We start from the raw sequence: 21,423 nt of genomic DNA, 5'->3' as shown, positions 1-21,423 counted from the left end.
AAATAAATATATGGTTAACCATTACTAAGTAATCTTCACCTACAAACAAATACATTTTGTTTACCCAGAACAGTTCCTCCCATTATATTCTAAATATTAGACATTGTATCAGCTGTTGCAAAACTCTTGGTTATGGTTAGAGTTCTCTTTTGGCCCAGGATCTCAAGTCAATGTAAAGTAGAGGTGGACCTCTAGATCTACTCCCATCACTCTTAAAATTGGCCACGTTGGCTGAGACAGCTGAAATTCATAGTCCCCCATTTTGGTTTATTCTGATCTATAATTGTATAAAGATTGATTTAATTTGAATTCAATGGTTCCTGGATAGATGCAAATATGATGAAATTATTAATGTGATGTAGCTAGGCCTAGAGAAAAGCTGCATTCTAAACTGAAGAAGCTGCAGGATGATCCCAGTGGCAAAATTATTTCCTGGAAAGTTTCTCAGCAGCAAAGTAGCCAGAGGTCACCACTAGACAGAAAGCCTTACATCCAAGGCCTTCCTGTCCCTGTGGCTGATTTTTTATGCAAGAAAAGGATGGAATCTGTGTAACATGTGAAAATTCCAGAAATGTTTACTTTGCTTTCATTGAAACTATATTTGCCCAGGGATTACCTTTTGTCTGAGAAAAACTGTGGCTGACTCACATTATTCAAGCATCTATCAGAACAATAGGAATTTCCTTTAACCTTGTCCATAAATTATAACTATGACAGCATGAAGGCCACCCAAACTGTATCATAATGCTTGTTATAGGGCATGCCCACCATGCCATTAAGTCCAGATCAGGCACCTGTGGTATAACAGAAAAAGTGACCTAAACACCTGATGGGCCAGATGTCCAGCTGCTTATTTTCTGGTAACTGCTTCCTTGAGAAATGCTTTAGAACAGCTTTTGTATGCTCAATCTCGCAAGATCCATTTAAGTCAGTGTTGTATTTACAGGATGTACCAAAAGTCAGACCCCATAGCCAATTTATAATATACCGTATTTTTCCAACTATAAGACGATACTTTTTTCTAAAATCCTTATACTAAAAATTGAAGGGCGTCTTATTCAAGGAAGTCAGCCGAGGAGAGAACCACGCGGTTGCAAAACTGCCCATACTTTGTCTCTGCAGACAGGCTTCCTCCTATTGCTAGCCTCCAATCATGAGTGAAATAGCTTGTCTCCCAAACAGACTTCCTCCAATCACGAGCCTTATGTAACTGACGTCAGCTGATGCTGAACAAACCAATTGGAGGAAGTCTATTTGCAGAGACAAGCTATCAGCAGTTTCACTCGTGATTGAATGTAATCAGTTTTGCAAAAGAGCCTGGAAATATAGCTGCAGAGAGACGGTTTGGACCTCCTCCCACCAAGTGTATCAGGTAAATGTTACCTAATTACGAAATAAAAATGTGTTCCGCACTATCTTTAAAATATTGATTTCTTAATTTTGGGTTGGAAAAGTGGGGGTCGTCTTGTACATGGGGGCATCTTATTGACAGAAAAATACGGTAAGTTACATGTAAATTAAATATTTGAATTGGTTGCCATTTCTTTCCTTACCAAGGAAGTAACACTTCCTTACTTGTTTGACACATAACCTTTAATAATTTTCACTAAAGATTTTTTAAAAAGGAAAATAAAAAGTAATACAAACTAATATAAAATAAGAAAAAGAAAAGAAAAAGAAAGAAATCAAAGAGAAAGCTAAAAGGGCAAGAAAGGAAAAAAAGTAAAAGAAAAATAGAAAAGAAAGAAAAACAATACAAAGAAATAGCTTCTGCTCTTCTTTACAAAGTTATAAGTACAATTATAAATTTACTTCTTACTCTATGATTACAACATAACTCTCTTCTTTCCTATCCTATCTATCCTATCAAAACCATAAATCATAAATTCTTTTTTTTTTCTGTTCCATGCAAAAAGTCTATCAGGGGATTCCAATCAGCAATAAATGTAGATCTTTTCTCTGATCAAAGAAGTCAATTTAGCCACCTCAGCAAGTTCCATCATTTTCACCAACCATTCCTCCATTGTAGGTAATGCCAAATCTTTCCATCTTTGTATGTACAATAATCTCGCTGCAGATTATTCATCTACAAAAACAAAGTTCCAAAACATTTTTCCAACTGTTTACCCATCAATCCCAAAAGAAAAACCTCTGGTCTCAACTGTATATCAGTCTTTAAAATCCTCTGAATCAAAGTATGTATTTGAATTCAAAATTTTCTATCTTTTTACATGTGCACCAAGCATGATAAAATGTCCCCTTCTAGTTGTCCACATTTCCAACATAAATTGGAAGTGCCTTTATACACTCTAGACAATTTCTCTGGTGTCATATACCAATGATACATCATTTTCTAAAAATTCTCTTTAAGATTATAACATTTCAGTTTCAATCCTTTCAGCCACACATTTTCCCATTATGCCAGCTGTATATTATAACCAAAAAATTTAGCCCACTTTATCATACATTCTTTCACTTGTTCTTCTTATGTTTCAAATTTCATAAAAGTTTATGTTGTTGTTGTTCAGTCGTTAAGTCGTGTCCAACTCTTCGTGACCCCATGAACCATATTGCGCCAGGCCTTCCTGTCTTTCACTGCCTCCCTGAGTTTGCTCAGTTTCATGCTCAATAGAAGTTTATATATTTTAGGAATTACATGTTCATCATTTGTACACAGTTTTATTTCAAAGTCAGACTTACAATGTTCAAAACTGTAAATTCTTTAAATCTTTCTAATAATTATAAATAAGACAACCATTGACAACTATATCCCTCTGCCACCAGTTCTTCTCTTGATTTTATTTTACATTCTCCTTGACAAAATTCAACTATATCACAATAAGTTAGCCATTTGTGTTTGCCTGTTATTTCTCATCTATAAAATGCTTCTTGTGGTGCAGTCACAAGGGTGTTTTCAGGCCCAACCTGGGTTTATATATATTCCATATTCTCAATATGGCATGTCTAATATAATGATTTTTAAAGTCCACATAAACCTTGACTTCATCGTATCACAAAAATCCATGCCACCCAAATCTTAGGTCATGTTCTTTTAAGTCCAAAAGCCTTCTATTTCTCAGCAGCACCCACTCTTTTATCCAAACCAAACAGCAAGCTGCAAAATACAATTTCAAAACAGGTAAACCCAATCCTCCTCTTTTCTTTGCATCTCGTAACACCTTAAATTTAATTCATGTTTTTTTCTGCTGCTACACAAATTTAGATGTATCCTTCTGCCACTGTTTAAAAGGTGCATTAGTTGTCAAAACGAGTATTGTCTGAAACAAAAACATCATTCTAGGCAAGACATTCATTTGTATCACAGATTTTTTTCCTGGCAATGACAATTGTAATTTCTCCCATCTTAACATATCTTTTTTAATTTAATTCCATGTATTAACATTTTTTTTAAATAACATAAAATTCATATTTGTTATACTGATACCCAGATATTTTACCTTCTTCTCCTCAATCTTAAAACCCATTTTATTCATCAATTGTATTTGATCTTCTATTTTCACATTTTTTGTTAACATCTTTGTCTTCTGTTTATTAATTGTGAAACTTGCTAATGCACCAAATTCTTTTAATTTGTCCATTAATATTTCAATTCCCTTTAAAGGATCTTTCAGAACCAATACTAAGTCATCTGCAAAAGCCCTTAACTTATAAATTTCCTTTTTAATCTGTGTTCCAACCATCTTCCTGTCTTGTCATATATCTCTGTTCAGTATTTCAAGAATCAAAGTAAACAAAAGAGGAGACAGTGGGCATCCCTGTCTTGTTCCTTTTTGTATCTCAGATGGTTTTGTTATATCTCCATTAACAATTATTTGTGCTTTCTGTGAAGTGTAGATCGATCTTACCCATTTTATAAAATTCTCTCCAAAATTCCATCTCTCTCAAAACCTTGAACAAGAAAGCCCAGTTCAAATTGTTAGAGGTCTTCTCTACATCTAAGAGGATCAATGCAGCTTGTTTTTCATTATGTTGCATCAAATATTCAAAAACGTCCAAACATTTCTAACAACCTTTGAATATTCCTAATTACAGTAATGTTTTTTAATGGGAAAAAAATGAAGTAATAAAACATTTTGGCATTGGCCTGGGGGGGCGGGGCTGATTTTTAGTACACCCTGTATAACTGGTGACTCTTGAGCTCAGACATGCGGCTTTTTTAGTCCTACCTAGAAATGCAACAGTCACAACCAAGGACCTTCAGCAAAGAAAGCATGTATTCTCCCTCTAACTAGGGCCAACCCCTCTTAGAGTTGCTAAGGTTGAGAAACACTGATCTAGATGGTACTAGGTGATAAAGATATATGCCCTGATTCACTTTAGAGGTAGATAACTGAAGGCTCTTCTCTTTTGCATTCCATCAAAAAGAGGGAGATAGGAAGCAAGCCCATTCCATCGGCCCTGGGACAATAACAGCTCAGTCAAAATGAACAATTTCTAGCTAGTCAACGATAATGCAGTTTGCTTTTTTCTTCTTTCCTTCCCATTCTTCTCCCTCCCCTTCCCCCTTTGTCTTGTACTTTAGACTGTAAGACTATGGGCAGGCACTGGTGTAAATTGCCCTAAGTGCCTATTTTAGCAGAGAATAAAGGAGAAAAGGCATAAACAAACAAACAAACAAACAAATAAATAAATAAATTTGCATCCCAAAAACTGAGGATATGGAGGGCTAAATATGCAGTTAAAGGTTTAAATGGTTTTTAATGAAATGCTGTGTCAAACTACTGAATATTCAGAGAAACCAAACACTAATGTGCAAACACTGAATTACAATAAGTAACATCATTTTCACAATTACAGTCTTGAAACTCTTCCAGAGAATAAAGAGTCAGGGCTTGCATTCAGACTAAACAAAAGTTTTCTTGGATAACTAAAAAGTAAATAGTAAATGTGAGATACAAAAGAAGCATACAGAAAGTCAAAATATAATGAAGTAACTGTACTGTATTCCATACGCTAAGCCTATATACTGACTCCATTCTAACACATTTTATGTTTGATGACAAATTGCTTGGGAAACTGTAAAGGAATATGTGTTGGAGCTGCTTTGATTATATAAGAAAACGATTGTAAAGAACTCCAGAAATGAATTCAAAACAGCCAATCAGCAAAGAATTCCATCCTTGAAGCACTCTTCTAAAGAAAGACAAAAATCGTTTAGGATGTATTGCACAGCTCAAAATCCAGATGGTGAAAGCTGTAGGATAAAGGCCAAAATTAATTAGCCTCAGTTTTAAAAACATTAGTGTAAAGCATTTTCTCCCAAATTCATATAAGAAAAACAGTAACAAAAATATTCAAGTGTGGTTTGTATTATATCAGTGTTTCTCAGCCTCAGCAATTTTAAGATGCGTGGACCTCCAGAATTCCCAGCCAGCATGAATTGCTGAGGTTGATATAAATGCATTTATTATATTGTCATAAATATATGAGCTTTGGGGAAATTCTAGTATCGCATGATAAGTTAGCCATTTGTGTTTGCCAAGGACCTCCCAGATGCAATGTTCTCTAATCCAGCACCTTCCAGATGCATTTGACTACAACTTCAATCATTTCCAGCCACTATAGGAAAACATGGGAATTATAGTAGTTGTATCCTCTGGCATCCAGAGAGTGACAGGTTCAAGAAAACTGTCCCAGTGAAAAGCAAAAATGGCACCCATTATTGACTTCTCAATAAATGTCTTAGAATGTTTACCTTCTGATAGGATGTCATCACACTGTCCATTTTCTACCTCCATTATTGGCAATATATTACATGGGCAGAAATGATTAAATCATGCCATTGTTGTAGTGTTATCATGGCTTTGGAAATCTTTAGCAGTATAGCATAATACGTTACTCTGACTTGGAAAATCAAGGGTTTTTTTAACTGATAAAGTTTTGTTTGGTTTTGTTTATTTACAGAATGCTATACCAATTTAGTTAATGTTTGTCAGTGTCTACCCTAGCACCATGAATGTTGAAGTGTAAAGAAATAATCTTTTCCACTTACTCTTAATTGTGGCACAAATAATCCTAGCAATGCATTTTTATGTAATGTCCACTTTGTGTGATCCTCATGAGCAACACACACTTACATTATCCTTTGCTGCCTTGATTTAAATTAGTATTTCCCTCTTTATCCTGACAGTATCCAAGGGTAGAGTCAAGATGTACAAAAGCTGTTAGGCTTTGTCACTCATTCCTGGGAGGGAAGTCAGGTGATTGCATTGACTTGAGAAAGAAGTGATGGAGGTAAGACAGAGATCAGAAATAGACTATGCTGCCTTGAGGTTGAATTACAGAGATAATTTTCCTCTGAAAATGAAAGGTTAAATATATATAGAAGTTTACCCAGCTTTTAGTACCTGACTGTATTTTATCCCAAGTACTCTTAAACTTGATAATGACTTTAGCTTATCATATTTGCTTTTGCTGTTTTAGCTACTGCGATGTATATATTTGCTATTTTCCTGGTCATTGTGTTTTTCATGTTGACAGGCTAAAAAAAGGCTTTGCATGTACACACCCGGAAAATCTGTTTTATAAAGACTTTTACAAAATTAACTAAATTGTACTAAAATAAATCAAATTCTGCTTATAACTTCAAATTGAAAATATTTTTTATTTACATGTACAATTTATTTATACTGCTGTATATAAATGTACAATTGTTTATACAATTAAAATATAGGTAAAATAATTTCCATCAGAGTGGAAATTATGTATTTCTAACTGAAGAGGGAGATAACACATACCTGTAATTAAAGAAAAATAAACACACATCTTTTTAATAACCTGAATTTACTTTTTTAAATCATACAGAGGTATAACTGTAGATGAGAAAAAAATAAGAATAAAATGTTTTTTTCTTTTGCCTACTAGAAGGTGTTCAAACTGATGTGCTGGAAATGCAGATGATAGAAATGAGTCCATTACTTGTTACAAAATAATACACTTATTAAATTCTCAGGAGAAAGCAGAACTGATGAGGTAGGTGAAGGAAGAGGGTATAATGAAATGATAGCTAAAAAAGAAATGTGGCATTTGGAAATAAAATTAAACGGCTGGTATGGTTGCATATTTTTTACATTACTTCGTTCTTTCTCATGGTACACTTGCAGAATCTGGTCGTAAAATGTTGGTTTCTGAGTAGTTCTGCTTTCTCAGTGAATGCTGACAGGAGTCTCAGCTTACTGGGGGCTGCTGCTGTTTTCTGTTAGCACCACATGAGCCCAATGTCATTCGAGGTTCAGAGTATGGCTGAAGTATGCCACAGTTCCCACAATTAAGACAAGGAGGAACAAACAACTGCTGCAGGCAGAAATATTTTTCTGTAAGTGCTTGGAAATCTTCGGCCTATACAAAAATTGACATAAAAACAAAATTGACATAAACTTTTCCAAGAAAAAAGTGACACACTTGCATTTCTGTTTCCAGCTTGTTGCTTGGTTCAGTACGAACTGTCTTTAAAAAACACTTTAAAATACACATTAATAAAAAGCAAGCTTTTTTAGATGCGCGCTGTCCTAAGTTGGGCAGGGGGTCTTTTAACGTGCTTATAGCTGACATTAGTCTTCCCCAACACCAATGATCAGAGTATACTTGTATAGTATATTATCTATACTTCAATCATTGGTGTTGCTTTTGTAAATACTATCCAAAATTTTATTAGCCTAAAATAAGGTTGCAAAGTACTTTCTAGGATCTCTGGCCCAAGTCCAAGTGCTGATTTAACTTTAAAAGTTTAAATTTGGTTATGACTTTAATTTTCTAAATTTATTGTATTATAATTATGCATATTTTATTGGGATTGTATTTTTGTTTTTTATACTGTTTTTTTAAACATACGTATGTATGCCACCCAAATATTTTTATTATACTGCAGCGCAGAAATATTGAATTATATAAATGAATGATAATGAATTACAAAAAAAGTGTCGGGTTCAGCCCAAAGAACTCCAAGAGACAATGCAAATACAGTTCTGTTGCGTTTATTAGCTTCAACTTCAAGACAGAAATCTCACCAGACTAAACCCAAGTTCCCAAGCCAGCCAGCCACAACACTGTGAATTCCTTAGGGAGATGCCAGCCTCATCTTCTTGAACTTCCCACATTCCTGTTGGGGGCTAAGAACATGCTTATGTCCCTGACCATGGCCTTCATAAGTCCATTCCATCACAAAAAGGCAACTTTAGTTCATTAGGTTTCAGTAGAGTATAGAGTTGAATCTTAGTCAATTTTGGTATAATAATAATAGTAATCAGATAGAAGTTGAATGCTTATGGAAAAAGAAATCCATTGTTATACCAGCTGTGATTGGAGCACTTGGAGCAATACCTAAAGGACTCCCTCAATATTTGGAAATTTTGAATTTATTGGACCTGAACATCCTAATTTTGCAAAAAAAAATACCCTGCTTGGAACTGCTTATATTCTCAGATGCTACCTTAATAATTTTTAGGTCCTTGGTTAGGACTTGAATTATTTCCACCAGTCTTAGACTGTGAATCTAACTATAGATTACCCATAATAATAATTAAATTTATATTCTGCCTGGCTCCTAGGGGCTCTAGGAGTTGCTAAATAAATCTAAATCAGAAAACACAAACCTGTTGTTTTACTCGCTTCTGAAGAAGTTCATTTTCTGTCTGGTAGTGTTTAATCTGTGGAAGAGGAGAAATTCAGCCCATGAAACAAAAATATATACTGTATTATATATCGCTATAAAGAAACAAGTTGCAGCCATATGAAGAAATATTAAATATTGGGAAGCAATGGTGGGCTGAAGACGGCTCTGCTTTCAGGAAAACTGATGACTGTGGTAGAACAAGGAGCCAGTGAATGGATCAGCTCCTCAGAATTCCTCTCTGGATAAAGAGGAGGACCTGGGATTGTCCACAAGTGCTCCATACAGACGGTCCACATGAGACCACCATTAAATAATGATCTCCAGCAGTATTTAGAGCTCTGGGAGCTGAGGGAAAGTCAGCTTTGCCCAAGCCACAGTTCAGAGCCTCCAAACGGACACTGGGTTCACCCCACTTCCTTTGTTAATGACTTCTTGTATTTGCTGGTTAACTGGTTTTTGGATATTAAGAACCTTCAGAATGACAAGTTTCATTACACTGGGTGACTGTCCTTCAATCCTCAGTGAAAGAGGTTTCATGTAAGTTTAAGGACTTAAATATATATATATATTGAATTAAACAGCAAAAGGGTTATTAGAATGTTGATTTTGGAAAGTTATAAACAGACTAAAGGGCTAGATAGATTAGAAGTAAGATTTTAAAATTAATTATTAGAATCCTTCCTGTGGGTTGTTTAAAATTCTATTTAAAAATATATGAAGATTTTAAATCTAAGAAATCTTCTCATGGGAAAATGTTGTAGATTAGAGAAAAACATGATAAGAGGAGACTTTGAAAGCTGGACACTAGAAGCAACCAGAAAGCACTAAAGGTTTTAATTAAAGAAGAACAGACCCACTAATACAGAATGGAGAAAAATATCCTAACTTTGGAAGAATTCAAGGATATCTGGGAATAATGCGCTCAGAAATTTCTCTTAAGATTTTCTGCTACCATAAAAATAGATTTTAAACAGGAGATAGAAAAGGATACAACTGAGACTGAGGCTGTCTTGGATGTAGATTTAAAAATGGCAAGGTACAAGAATGATATGGAAAAAAATGTTACACTGGATTTACTAATGAAACTGGCTGTTGTTTTAATAACTAAAAGGGACACACAAATAATAAACCAGAAGAGTAACTTGGTCAACCTTCTTATCTTGAACTTACAAAAGAGATGTGTTAAACTTATGAAGACGTTCCTGAGAAAAGACAAAGAAAAAATGAAAAGAAATACACTTTGGGGACACTATTAAATGGATTAAATAACAAGATTTTAAAAGCAAAAAGAAGGAATATAAAGTTGGCTTATTTGATCAAGGTTAAACTATATATGTTGTTCTTTCTAGTAGCTTTTAATGGGTTTTTCTTGACCAGGACTGAATGACAAGGGTTTAAAGATTTGTTTTTAGATAAGAGATAAGATATGGGAAGAAGAGATTTTTTGTTGTATTTTCAGAGAAAGTGATAAGGTATGGTGTTAAAAGTAAAGTAAAGGGATACAAAGGCTTATTTGATTTAAGGTTAAAATATAGATGTTGTTATTTCTAGTAACTCTGAATGGACCTTTGCTGATCAGGACTGAATGACCAGGCTTTAAAATTTGTTTATAGATAAGAGATGAGATATGGGAAGAAGAGATATTTTGTTATAATATTAGACAAGATGATAAGTTCTGAAATTGTTTGTACTTGCCTTGATAAAGGGGAGGTCATTTCTTATATATCTCTTTTCTTTTTCCTTTTTATTTTATTTAACTATTTACATTTCTTTATTTTTTTCTTTCTTTCTGCATTTTTCTTTTTTCTTTTATATTTTCCTTAGTTTGTATTAGCTTTATATCTGTATGCTTTAATAAACATTATTATATAAAAAATAATATTAAATATTGCACCAATGCTGAAGTTTCCACACTGACGGCATTTCATGAACTTTTATGCATATTAAAAAGATGACAGTTTTAAGAGAAGCCTTGCCGCCTCGTCTAAATACACATTGGTCAGTACCTTGATGAGTTTCAGAATAACATGGACCTGCATCTGGCAAGGCAGTAAGTATTAGTTATGTAATAACAAGCCCCCATGAAAAGGTGTATCTGCCAAGATCAGGAAGTGATTTAAAAGCAATGAATTTCAGAATTGCTGAAAACAGGGCATCTTGTGCCCTCTAGTGGTTCTTTCGCTGTGCCGTTTAACAACTCAGTAATGTGATTATTTAGATTTAGACTTAGTTTTTTTATCCCGCCTTTATTATTTTTATAAATAACTCAAGAAGGTGAACATACCCAATATTCCTTCCTTATACTGTACTGCAAAGTAAAACATGACACGGATGAATATAACTGTTCGTGTAATGTTAATAAAGCATATATTGCTTCTTCTGAATAAGCCCTGTCATGGACAGTCATTTCAATGAATAAACTAAACAAGCTGGTTTAGGTTGAATACAAGGTGAACATCTATAAATGCTACGTAAGAGCATGTCCTATTCAGAAAGGCCATGGAACCTCAATTTGTCAATGATTTTCAAGAAACTGTTGCACAAATTCCTGACATGGATGTCTTAGCTACAGATTATCCTGGGTTACTCACTGATTAGACTCACTTTTCTTATCCAATATAGAGTTCATAAATCATTCAGATTTATGAACTGTTTAGTAGGTACAGTAGTATGCCTTTTTTTTCTTTCTGTTAAGCTGTCAGAGTGGAAACAAGTTCTAAAGGAAATAACCAAAAGGAATTGTGCACTGCAGACTTCTTTTCCTTAGAAGAATTATAAACTGACTGATCAGAAGTGAGATCTTGACCAGGGTAAGAGCTGGTATTCCAAGAACCTAGAGATAGCTACATTATAACTTTTTGTTGGCACAATGCTACTTTTCTACTATGATTTGGCAGAAGTCTCCAGCTCCAGATACATTGAACTTCCTCTCCCCCACAATCCCCCAGCCAGAACTATTATAATGATGGTCCTGGGAGAATCCAACATATCTGGAAGGGAACATATTAGGGAAAACTGGCTGAAAGATTTAATAAAAGAGTTACAATTCTACTGAGAGGATCACAGCTGATCTCATACTGAAATTTAGGCTCCAAATACAGATTTTTCTCACCAAGTTTCTTATGGCTGAGATTCTGTGCACAATTATTTTTTAGCATGCTGCATTAAGTTCAAGAGATTTCAGCACAGGCTTAAAGTGTAAATATACTCAACAAGCAATGCAGTCTTATAAGCGTGATTACTCAGAGCCATTATTACTTTGTTTTTTGTTTGTTTTTAATATTCTGAAATCCAAAAAGAAGAGGTAGAAAAACAGACCATTTTATGTTATTTACAGAATAATTAAAGAGACAGTGTATTAGTCACAAGTGATCCCACTAACTTCATTTGAAAAAGTATTTATTTCACATTTGACCAATAACACAACTTAAGAATTATTCCTAGGCACCAGCAAGATCTATCATTTTTATCAAAGTGACAAAAGCAGTGTTGTGCCATCATTAGTAAATGCATGCAATGTCACAATGCATGTAAAAAAGGCACAGAACTTGCATCATATTAGCACAATGCCATTTTTGTTATCTGATCCCCCTGCAGTTGTGTCTGGAATGATTTCATCCAGGATAAGGACCTCATATAAAATATTATGTCAGTTATTGGTCAATATAACTTCTTGGGTTACACTGAAAGTGAGAAACTAAAAATAAAATATATGCGTTTCGGCAGTGATATTTCTGTTTTGATATGTACCTGAGATTTCAATTTGTTCAACTGGGACTGTGATTGCTCATTAAGTTTTTGTAGAACTTCCTTGTCTTCACTGAGTCTCTCTCTATCAGATCTTTCCTTTTTGAAGTCTTCTTCATATATCCGAACCTACAATTGACATGATTTAGTATAAAATCTCTACAGGCACATTAAATAATAATTAAAAAGAGGCACAGAAAATGCAAATTTGTTTACTTCAGTATATACGGTATAAATGTCACTGCAACAAAACATTTACATGAAAAATACCTTTCATATAAAACATGAGTTCATATGAAAAAATTTCTCATTACAAGATGCAAAATGTGTATAACCTTTTTCACAATTACTTGATCTCACAAACTTCTCTGCTTTGGTGTAACATATTGCAATTTCCAAAAACTGTATTTTTAAAAATATTCTAAGTGCAAGGATTTCATGCGATGGAACCTTTTCTATCACTTAGAGATATCATAAATAATAAATACATAACATTTCAAAGGTTTCTGGGTTCTTAATGATATTTTCTTATTAAAATAGGTAAAATCACTTAAATATCAGCATTTATTAGTGCAGTCTTATGCATATTTGCTCAAAAGTCTTACTGTAAAGCTTAATAGTAGGCAAAATGGTATAAAGACAAGAACCACTGAACCACAGTATATTTAGCATGCTGCTAAAAGAGAAAGGGGACCTTACAATGAGTTGAGACTAGACATATATTTGCATTGGATAGGATATTTATCTAACAAAATGCGAGGATAAAAATCCTCAGCTATTCAGGGAGAGAAGCCTTATTTTCAGAAGCAAAGAATTTGATACATCCAAATAGATATTATTATAAAATGCTTACCAATTCAAAACTATATGATCCTTTGATAAGCAATTAGTGTAACATTTCAAAAACGTACTGTTCAGCCCATCTGGAACAATTTAGTTCCCATTTAAATCGACAACAACTCTTTCTTTAATGTTTGTCTTCTGAGACTACACCCACTGTTTCATGTGTCAAGAGTCAGCAAGACTTTGGACTTAAAATAACACATTTTTAAATAACTATACAGTTCATCTTTCTGAACAAATACAGGGGTAGACCAGAGGCAAATGGCAGAATGATATCTCCCTCCTGTCCTACACATCGAAGCTGATCACAGCAACACTGCTAATTGGAGACTGTTCTCTACTGCATTTGAGGACTCCAAGTAGCTTAGGAAATGCTAAATATATTGTTAGATATCTTTAATTTCCTTCTGTTCTCCTCCTTCCTTCCTTCCTTCCTTCCTTCCTTCCTTCCTTCCTTCCTTCCTTCCTTCCTTCCTTCCTTCCTTCCTTCCTTCCTTCCTTCCTTCCACTTCTCCTCACCTTCCCTCACCTGAGACATCTGCCTCACTTGTCCTACTGCTATACCAGCCCTGAAATATTCATACACAGCCCCTGCCTTTTAAATTTCTCTTCACAGATAATGCATACACACAAAGAGACATGTATAAAAACACAACAGCATTGCATTTTTCAAAAAATCACTGTGCAATTTTGGTAAATATTGGCAAAATTGTAGTATAAAGTTGACTATTGCCGCACATTACAAGTCTTGATCACCGATCCAGGTAGACACTAACTTTTAATATGTTTACTAAAGTACTATACTGCTTTGGTCTCCTTTTCACCCTATGAAAGAAAGAGCTAAACAGTAACATTGAACCTGCTGGTTGCTCTCAGCAGACTCATGCAACACTTGAAGGAGCTGACTGGAGTCTTCCTGGACTCCTGCTTCCTTCTACAACAAGTGAAAGTTGTAAAATGGAAAAAAATGAACTTATGATTTATGGTATTGATGATTATATAGGATAGATTATAGAAACAAGAGAGTTATGTTGTAACCACAAAATAAGAGGTAAATTTATAATTGTACTTATAACTGCTGTAAAGAGCTGTAAAGAAGATTGGAAGCCACTTCTCTGTATCTTTTTTCCCTTTTTCTTTTTCTTTTTTTTCCCCTTTCTTCCACTTTTAGCTTTCTCTTTGATTTCTTTCTTTTTCTTTTCTTTTTCTTACTTTATATTAGTTTTTATTTTTATTTTCCTTTTTAAAATTTTTTAATAAAATTATACAAAGAAAAATAGAACAAAATGACAGTGTGGCAAGGCTATAAGCCTTCAGTTATAGCCCTACTTCAGTGTTGTCCAAACTTGGCCACTTTAAGATGAGTGGACTTCAATTCCCAGAATTCCCAGCCAGCATGGGGAATTCTGGGAGTTGAAGTCCACTCATCTTAAAGTGGCCAAGTTTGGACAACACTGCCCTACTTCAAGCAGGAAGCCTTGGCAATGCCTTAAGACTGGACATCGAAGATAGCTTGGGGCTGCAGCTGATGCTGAATTTATTTATTTATTTATTTATTTATTTAGAAAATCTATATGGTCACCTAACTTATGCATGATAATCCTAGGCAACTCACATCAACATCCATAAAATCAAAATAAATGTAACCTACAAACCCTACAACAACATCATATATCCCATCAAAGTGTCCTTATTTCCATTTATTCATTTCCATCCTAGCCCAAGGCCTGGGGGAAAAGACAGATAATTACAGCCCTTTGGAAAACTAATAGGTTGGGGGCCTCTGAATCTCAGGGGGAAGGCAGAGGTAGCTGCAGTGACGGGTATCTCCAAGGTTTTGTCAGTTGGCAACATTTGAGGGAAGGGACCTGGAGCATGCCCACCTATCTGACCTGAGGAGAGAACAGGGCCCTGAGGCACCCCATGTAAAAGAGGCCTAGGGGTGGAACTTTCTCTCCCGCCACCACCAACACTGTTGGAACCAGCCACAGAGGAAGGAGGAAAATCACAGAAAAGCAATGGCCCCTAGTTCCAACTCCTGGGCCATTGCAAAATGCTGGCTATCATATACCATGGGTCGCCATAATATATCTGGGACGACCTTAGCAAACCTGATTCTGTCCATCCAGTTTGAGTGTTAAGAGATGGATAAGAGGGGTATGGACCAGGATGCAGGCTATCTCATCATGGATTATTTGGTTCCAACCCTCCTTGTGTACCAGAAGACCCTGAAATTAAGATCTGGTTCTGTCCCCAGGTGCTTGGGTCAGGATGAGTAGAGTTTCCAGTTGGTACAGTATAGTAGATTTTAGTCCTGATCACCATTTAGTTTGTTTTAATGGTTTGGAGGTGTTGTGTTGGTATTTATGCTTAATTATTTTGTATGTTGCCCTGAGGCATGTTGAGTTGGGCATCCTTATAAATGTTCTAAATAAATAAATTCTATTAACTTAATGATTAAGTACCTATTGCCACTCAATTGTTATTGTCACAAAAATCATGTAGTTACATTGTATATTCTCAGACATTTCTTACTGATATATTCAAGAGTAACAGAAAATATTAAATCCAGGACTCAAGTCAATTGTTTTTTAGCAACATGTGGAGAGTTAGCCATTGAATCAATTGACTTTGGATTGTAGCAAACCAGCATGTAACATTTATTCTAAGCCTCGCTATAGTAAACATGTCACATAAGCATTATTTTCTCACACCAGGCCTTCTGCCTGGACTTCTATAAAGTTGTTGAGACATTGGTCTTCTACATTGGTCTTCTACATTATTCAAGACCAGTATAAAATTATTTTTCCATATACTCTTGAATAATTTTTCCACTGCAATAATACAATGGTACAGCCCTGCGTGCAAGTTTAATCCCAGACATTTACAGACAGAGCTGTCAGAAAACACTAGCTAAAATCTTGAAAATCTGCTATCACTCAATATGAAAAATATTGGGTTATATCAACATTACCTAATTTGAATTCTTTTCAGTTAAATGAACTTCAACTCCCAGAATTCTCAACAATGGTCCCTCTGGCTATGGAATTCTAGAAGTTGAAGTTGACACATGAGAAGCATGTCCAGACTGGGAAATCCTGGCTAGATGAACCTATGGTATAACTCAAGGTAAGTCATCTTTCTATAGTCTACCACAAGGAAAATTAAAACAGCCATTGGGTATCTAAAATTGAGTAGAACTTTTGTTTTCCAGTAGAGTATGAACTCTGTGTTCTCTCTGATGCATAAAATTAGAGACACTTTAAAAAATATAGATTTAAATGCTCTCAGAAGTATTTAGGAAAGAGCACAGAAAAAATAAACTGCTGTATTGTGTGTACTATCCATTACTCTACAATCAAATGCAAGGTTTCACCTTTCTGCATGTGGCAAGCATTATGTGAGAGTAAAATCTGGCTCACTCTTCAATCATGACAGAAGCAAGTATTTTAGTGCATGTACATTTCTAACATATACATTCATTTTTCAACAACTGATTCTTAATAGACCATAATGACAGAGTTTAAATTCAAGGTTCTGGAAAGTAACATTATTTTAAATGCTTGGGTTCCTATAGAAAAGGAAAGCCAATGAGGAAAGTATATGTCTTCCTAAATTTCAGAACTGCAACACAAATTAATCTGTTTTGGAGTTTCTTTGAGGCATTTGTGGAATTCTTTATGTACTTTTAATTTATCTGGCTCTTCAGCCCTTAGGTTCTATGTGATTCACATTCACATTTTAACATTTCTTTAGTTGTAGCATTTACACCCTCAGCTTTGTTATTTTTCAATATTCTCATACCATTTATGACTTCCTTTTCATGAATTTTACTCAGACATTAACTTTATAGCATTTGTTCCAATTGCACTCTTCATCCCATACTAATCTCTGAAATACTGCTTGCAGCAATCCCTCAAATCACTTTCATCCCAAATAATTTCATTATTTTTATTTGAAAAGGCTTAGTGGTCGGTCCTTGTTTAGCCCTTTTCACACACTTTCAAAACAAGGGTTTTTTTTTTATTTCCATCAAAATCAATCTCCACTTCTTTTAATCTTAACATCCCATGCTCTCTTTGATTACATTCTTTATAATTATCTTTTTCTGTACATACACTTTAAACAATATATTTTTCCATCTTCATTTCTGCAGCATTCATTCTATAATATGCATGTTTCTCATCTATAGTTTGTTTAGTCTATCATTCCACCAAGCAAACATTATCATATTTCAGAGTGACAGAACCCCACATTTTCTTTTATTCTGTCCAAGCAGCCTCCAGTAGGGGCATTTGCAGTAGTACCCCAAAAAGCTAAGGATGGTCACACAAAGACCTGCCACCTTTTAATGGGTGTACAGGCTTCAACCATGCAGTAATGGTTAACTTAACTTCTTAACTTCTGAGCCCCCACAGATGATGATGCTTCCACACTCACTTTTTCAGAATTAAATGAACGCTGCAAAGATTTATGTTCTGTCTACTCCTACCTGTTCCTGGAGAAGTTCCATCTGTGTTCCCATCTCCTCTTGCTTGCGATTGCTATCCAATGCCTCCACGTGAGAGCTCTGGGAGCATGTGCTTTGATGTTTCAAGGCATCCAAAAGGGACTTAACCACCAAAAAAGCAAAAGGCAAACAAAGAACAAAAAGAGATATATTTGGAATTAACAACATTAAAATGATTCCATTTAAAACAGTATTTTGAATTAATTAAAATACATATATAATCCCAGTAAAGGCAAATTAGAAACTGTTCATATTTGCTCATGAGAGAACCTATCTATACTCCTAGCTGTAAGTATACCTATATTGCTGCTATTATTGTTTTATTAATCCAAAATGTTAGTACGAGTAAACTCAAAGAAATATATTGTAACAAAACCAAATAATATATATATTTAAAATATCTCCTAATTAATTCCAAATCATAACTTGACTTAAATTTGCTTCTAGTTATTAATTTGTGCAAGATCTGGTATGGCTTTTCTTCTACACCTGCCAGAATTACCTGCAGTAAAGACAACGCATTTGCATTCTTTATGTGAGGCTATTTTATCCAAATATTATCTACTCTTTTTTTTTTTCAAAATAAGAATAGTTTTGGTTTGAGTTTTGCGACTCCATTTTCCCCCCTTCCCATTTTAAATAAGTATATATGTCCTGCTTCAACTATACAGTTCAACTATATATTTTCTTGGACGTAGAATTATATTTAATGGAAGCTATCACCTAATTGTATAAAAGACAGCCTTAAGTCTTTATCCTGTAATATGTAACTGAGACAGGCTTCTCTAGGATATATTTCTGAATGGAGGTTGTACTGTTACTACACTAGTTACCTTATTTACTTTATCAATTTCAGATTCTTGCAGAAACCATTATTACACAGATTTCCACTGCTTGTATATAAAGATTTGTCTAGTCAAAATACTTAGAATTCATTTAATTTTTTCACTTTCCTAGCAAAGGACATGTTGGAAACACCATCTCCATCCACTAAATTGCTTCCTTCATGATGTTGGAAAGAGAAGGAATCATCTGGTATACTTATTTCAAACTGCTGCCACAGAATAATTTTAAAGGAATAACTAAATCCCATTCTTTTGTCTATGCAGATTACCCATAGTATTATTGCCAGTGGCTCTGGAAAATTCTCTGCCTCTGTGTGTGTGTGTGTGTGTGTGTGTGTGTGTGCAGAGAGAGAGAGAGAGAGAGCATATTCTTGCCTCTCTTGCTTTTGCCTGCTTTTTGTCCCATTTTGCCAGTTAACTGTTTTTGCTGGTTGCTGATGTTTAATAAATGCACATAAAGACAGAAAGGAGGGGGGGGGACCTAAACTGGAAATTACCCACAATAATCTTCCAATAGTATATTTGAGTACTGTGAATAATCCTGTGCTAACGCATGGGCGGTGGTGGTGGGTGGGAAGCCTATTGTTTTATCACTTTCAATTGTGTGGCATTTCAGCTTAACAGAAAACACAAGTGGATACAGACTATCTGGGTGAGAAAATTCAGTAACTGCCTGGGTTCACACACATTAAATTATAATGGGGTTTATTTGATTTTGGCTTAATATGATATGCATACCAAGCAACTGAGGTTTACATCTTAGCTCAATATGCAAACCAGTCAAACCCCAGCGTGGCAGATGTCTTGTTCTTGCACCATATTTTAACGTAAGATACTGTTTTAGTTTTTAGATAGTACTTTATAACACACTGTTTATTATAATCAAGTTTCAGCATTCAAATAAAAAATACCTGAGGGCTTATAGTCATGGGCAACACCCAGGAAATACATTTAAATACGAAAAAGGTAAAGACCGACACTGTTCTAGCAAATACGGAGTCACTAAGCAAACTGGTGGGGTTTGTTTTCCACAGCTTTTAGGATGGTGCGCGGAAACTATTGCTGGCCATTTTGCCGTTCTTAGAACTTCATGATCTCTTAGCCATGTCTCAAAGGCCCTGAGATTATAAATAAGAATTTTAATTATACTTTTTTACTGTATTCTATTTGCCTTATGCTTTTTAAAATCTCATTTTGTTTCCCGGTTTGCATGTGAAACTTGTAGCTTTATTTCTTTATTTTATTTTCTTCCCCTTATTTCTTAACTTTAAGCTAATAGAACAGTTTTTCAAAAAAATATGTTTCCATATTATTATATGGAAGTAACGTGTGAGGTTAAGCAGGAAACATATACTTTTTAAAGAAATAATTCATTGTTTTATGATTTCCTTCCTGAAGGAAATATGTTTATTTTCTGGCAATACTATATATCTGTAGTATCCAGATAACTATTGGCTTCTAGCTATTCATACTAAATGAGTCATATACAGTAGTACCTCGGGATATGAACTTAATCCATTCCATGACTCTGGGCGTATCCCGAGTTGGTCGTAACCCGATGCAAATTTCCCCATAGGGTTCAATGTAAATCCGGTTAATCCATTCCGCCCTCCGAATTTGGTCACACCCCGAAGCAAATTTTCCCATAAGGTTCAATGTAATTACCGTTAATCCATTCTGGCGTCTGCGGACCACGCGTCAGGGCTGGGAAAACGACCAGGCGCCGCGCAGCAGGGCGGGAAAACGGCCGGGCGTGGCATGGCGTGGCGGGAAAACAGCCGGGCGCGGCGCAGCGCAGAGGGATGGGAAAACGGCTGGGCGCCGCGCAGCAGGGTGGGAAAATGGCCGCGGACCACGTGTCAGGGGTGGGAAAATGGCCACGGACCACGTGTCAGGGGCGGAAAAATGGCCGCGGACCACGTGTCAGGGCAGAAAAATGACCGTACCCCGAGGCAGAGTTCGCACATCGAGGTAAATTTTTGCGGCCGGAGCTGGTCATAACCGAAAAGTTCATTAGTAGAGGCGTTCATATCCCGAGGTACCATTGTATTAAAATAACTGATGCTATTAAAAAAAAAAACTGGAATGTTTACAATCCCTATTGTATATTCCAGTCTAAATTAGGGGTATAAAAGGACATATCTAGTAGATTTATGAAATTCATGAAAAATGCCCAACCAGTAATGAACAGAATATACCAATTTATTCAAAAATCCACATGAAAATCTAGGTTTTAAAAAGCCTGCACAAGGATAATTAATGTGAAAAAAAGCAGCATTGGGGTGATCCACATTTTTTAAAAAAGCCTTTCTACTGGACTTTATGTTCATACAGGTCAGACAGAAACTATGAGAAAGACTCCTTAGATAATCAGACCCTATGCCATTAAGGACTTTAATAGGTAATAAGCAGCACCTTGATTCTTATCCAGAAGCCTACTGATAACCAATGCAATTCATGAAACAAAGGTGTTACACGGGCATGATATGGTGCAGAGGAGAACAGAGACAGTCTTGAAGAAGGTATGGAACAACCATTGTGAAAAGCCTGGAAACCATTGTGCTTAGCCTGGAAAGACAGAAGGGATGATGAAAAAACTCAAGATTGTCCCACCTTGAGTCTCTTTGGTACAAGAGGGAGGGAAAGAGAAGTTATATTGGCTTTCAAGATTCTATTAATGGCTGACACATGGCATGCCCTCAGCTGTCCATGCCAAGGCATTCTACATCGGATTTATAGAGTAAGGAAGGTGATCTTAATGGAAATGTACAAGAACAATTACCTATGCAAAAGGGGCTGAACATTTTTAAGTCGTGGAAAAATGAAATAATATTCAGAAGTGGCTT

At 35.3% G+C, this 21,423-nt stretch overlaps 1 protein-coding gene across 1 annotated transcript in view; it reads right to left on the bottom strand.

The window, feature by feature from the left end:
* Positions 1–6,730: 6,730 nt before the first annotated feature.
* The window catches only part of TNIP3 (TNFAIP3 interacting protein 3), a 46,712-nt gene continuing 32,019 nt past the window's right edge, over positions 6,731–21,423 (bottom strand). Inside the window, exons 9-12 of the mRNA XM_088133248.1 lie at positions 17,715–17,834; positions 12,383–12,508; positions 8,613–8,666; positions 6,731–7,359 (exon numbers count right to left, since the gene is read on the bottom strand). Of these exons, the coding sequence (XP_087989374.1) occupies positions 7,189–7,359; positions 8,613–8,666; positions 12,383–12,508; positions 17,715–17,834 (471 nt within the window). The 3' untranslated portion in view covers positions 6,731–7,188. The remainder of the gene's footprint in view (positions 7,360–8,612; positions 8,667–12,382; positions 12,509–17,714; positions 17,835–21,423) is intronic.

Source organism: Python bivittatus, unplaced genomic scaffold (genome assembly GCF_059951505.1).
Source record: "Python bivittatus isolate LINGU-HERP-01145 unplaced genomic scaffold, Pbiv_v1 ctg000070_np1212, whole genome shotgun sequence".
In the NCBI taxonomy this organism is placed as follows: domain Eukaryota; kingdom Metazoa; phylum Chordata; class Lepidosauria; order Squamata; family Pythonidae; genus Python; species Python bivittatus.
The sequence above is the reverse complement of the archived record's forward strand: the minus strand, read 5'-3'. Positions and strand labels throughout refer to the sequence as shown.